This window comes from Austrofundulus limnaeus, unplaced genomic scaffold (genome assembly GCF_001266775.1).
Source record: "Austrofundulus limnaeus strain Quisiro unplaced genomic scaffold, Austrofundulus_limnaeus-1.0 Scaffold18, whole genome shotgun sequence".
NCBI classification, from domain to species: Eukaryota; Metazoa; Chordata; class Actinopteri; order Cyprinodontiformes; family Rivulidae; genus Austrofundulus; species Austrofundulus limnaeus.
In genome coordinates, this window is record NW_013952420.1 from 3,224,714 (window position 1) to 3,226,844 (window position 2,131).

Here is a 2,131-nt window from a genome sequence, read left to right on the forward strand (position 1 = left end):
TTTATATCTAAATAATTGATGTAATTGATTTAATGGCACAATAATTTATTTGTCAAACTTCTTTTTGACCCTATAATTTATTTTAATACGCCAGTTATATATTTATACATTTATTTCCAATAAWGATAGGTTTGGTCCTCCATACAAACCTCCCAGAATGTATGAAAGGCAGTTTATTGTAACTTTTTACAACAAACAGGAGCATTGATTCATAATGGCTAATTGAAGGAGAATGTTTTGTTTGTTAGAGTTTATTATGTCGTTTACATTGTTATTCATCCCTTTTTGCAGCTTGCAGGGTAATAGAACTACTAAACAGTGATATGTAATGGCAGAGTGAAGTCTTGGAGATATTAATGAAACKACATGCTTCTTCACTAAAACTTTATAATGATAAACAAAACAAAAAATTTGCACTGTCTGGAGGGTTCTAATAATTCTATATTAACAATTAGATTTTGTCACAAAGCCAACAGATTTTTTGCTTTAAATGTGTTAAACACAATATTTCATGAAGACAATTAAAGGCACTGTTGGATAATTTTATCTCATTACAGTAAAAGGTACAGACCACACACTCACTGTTTAAATTACATATTTAACACCAAAATTGGGATTTTATGATCCTTTTAGAATCAGCTCTGTTTAATTCATTTTTATGCATAAAGTCTATGATTTCACTTGCCAGCCAGAAGTAATCTATAAAATACTGTCACAAAATCTTAAGCCTCTACCAAACTTGGATCTCTAGTTTCAATTTGACTTTGGAAATGGACATGACTCACTGTGTTTGAATTACAATGTCATGACACCATTCCAGGAGCTGAAAATTGACCAAACTCTAATGATGTCATGTCTTCATGATCTATCTGAACAGATCTTCTAAAAACCCCATCACAAGCAAACGGATCGCCAGCATCATAGAGTTCATGACCTTTGAGGTGTATAAGTATACTGCACGGGGTCTGTACGAAGAGCACAAGTTTCTCTTCACTTTGCTGCTGACGCTGAAGATCGACATGCAGAGCAACAATGTCAAACACGAGGAATTCCACACTCTCATTAAAGGTATGACACAAAATAATGTCTAATTATCTAATGTTATGTTGTTTAAATTAGGTAGATTTWTTTTCTTTTTTTAATATCTCCACTTCACATAATCTTCACTGAACTGAATGTTGTTACAATATCAGCCTTAGAAAACAGCAAGAAACAATTAACATCCTCTTACAAGGAACAATAATTAACTTTATAATATTATGCATTTTTTCTGCATCATTAACTTCTCTGTTAGCAGATTTCCAACAAGTGAATTCTGGTTTTACACACATTTTGAACATGTTGGCACAGTAGCAGTTCAGAAAAAAAAATCACAGATATGTTATGCTCCTCACTGCAGGAATTAAAGTCAACAGTGGCAACAAGCAAAGGCAGAACAGACTGTCAGCTACATGCAGCTTCACCATCTGTCACCTTCGACCTGCTTAACACTACACTAATGATTTCTGTCTGAAACAGTTTTTATTTCTATTTTTGCCCATCAACATTTTTATTTTATGGGGAAAAATATTTGATTATATAAGTATGTTAACATCATCCATCTTTAACTACTTCTTCCTCTCTGGGTTGTTGGTGCCCATGTCGAGCATTCACTGTGTGAGAGGCTGGGTACACCCAGGACAGGCTGCAAGAGAAACGCAGGGTCATTGAGATAAAACCATTCAAACACTCACACCTAGGGACAATTTAGATACCACTGAATCTAACGTGTGTTTTTGATCTGTGAGAGGAAATCTCAGAAAACCCCCACATGCATGAAGAGAGAATGTAGACTCCACCCCGAAAGATCCCAGGCTGAGATTTGGTCTGGCAACTATCTTGCTGAGAGGCAACAGCTCTGCCAACTACACCACAGGTGTTTGTTTATGTGTGTGTGTGCTTGAATTGCCCAGGAGGTGCATCTCTGGACCTAAAAGCGTGTCCCCAAAAACCAGCCAAGTGGATCCTGGATATGACCTGGCTCAACCTTGTAGAGCTAAGCAAGTTGTGGCAGTTCTCTGATATACTAGATCAGGTACCTCAACCTCACATGAACACACACACACACACACACACACACACACACACACAC

At 36.4% G+C, this 2,131-nt stretch overlaps 1 protein-coding gene across 1 annotated transcript in view; it reads left to right on the forward strand.

Moving 5' to 3' along the window:
- dnah5 (dynein, axonemal, heavy chain 5) overlaps nucleotides 1–2,131 on the forward strand; it is a gene marked incomplete at its 5' end in the record, with an annotated part of 62,439 nt that overhangs the window by 34,858 nt on the left and 25,450 nt on the right. The window contains 2 exon segments of the mRNA XM_014003420.1: nucleotides 878–1,068; nucleotides 1,953–2,074. Coding sequence (XP_013858874.1) covers nucleotides 878–1,068; nucleotides 1,953–2,074 — 313 coding nt within the window.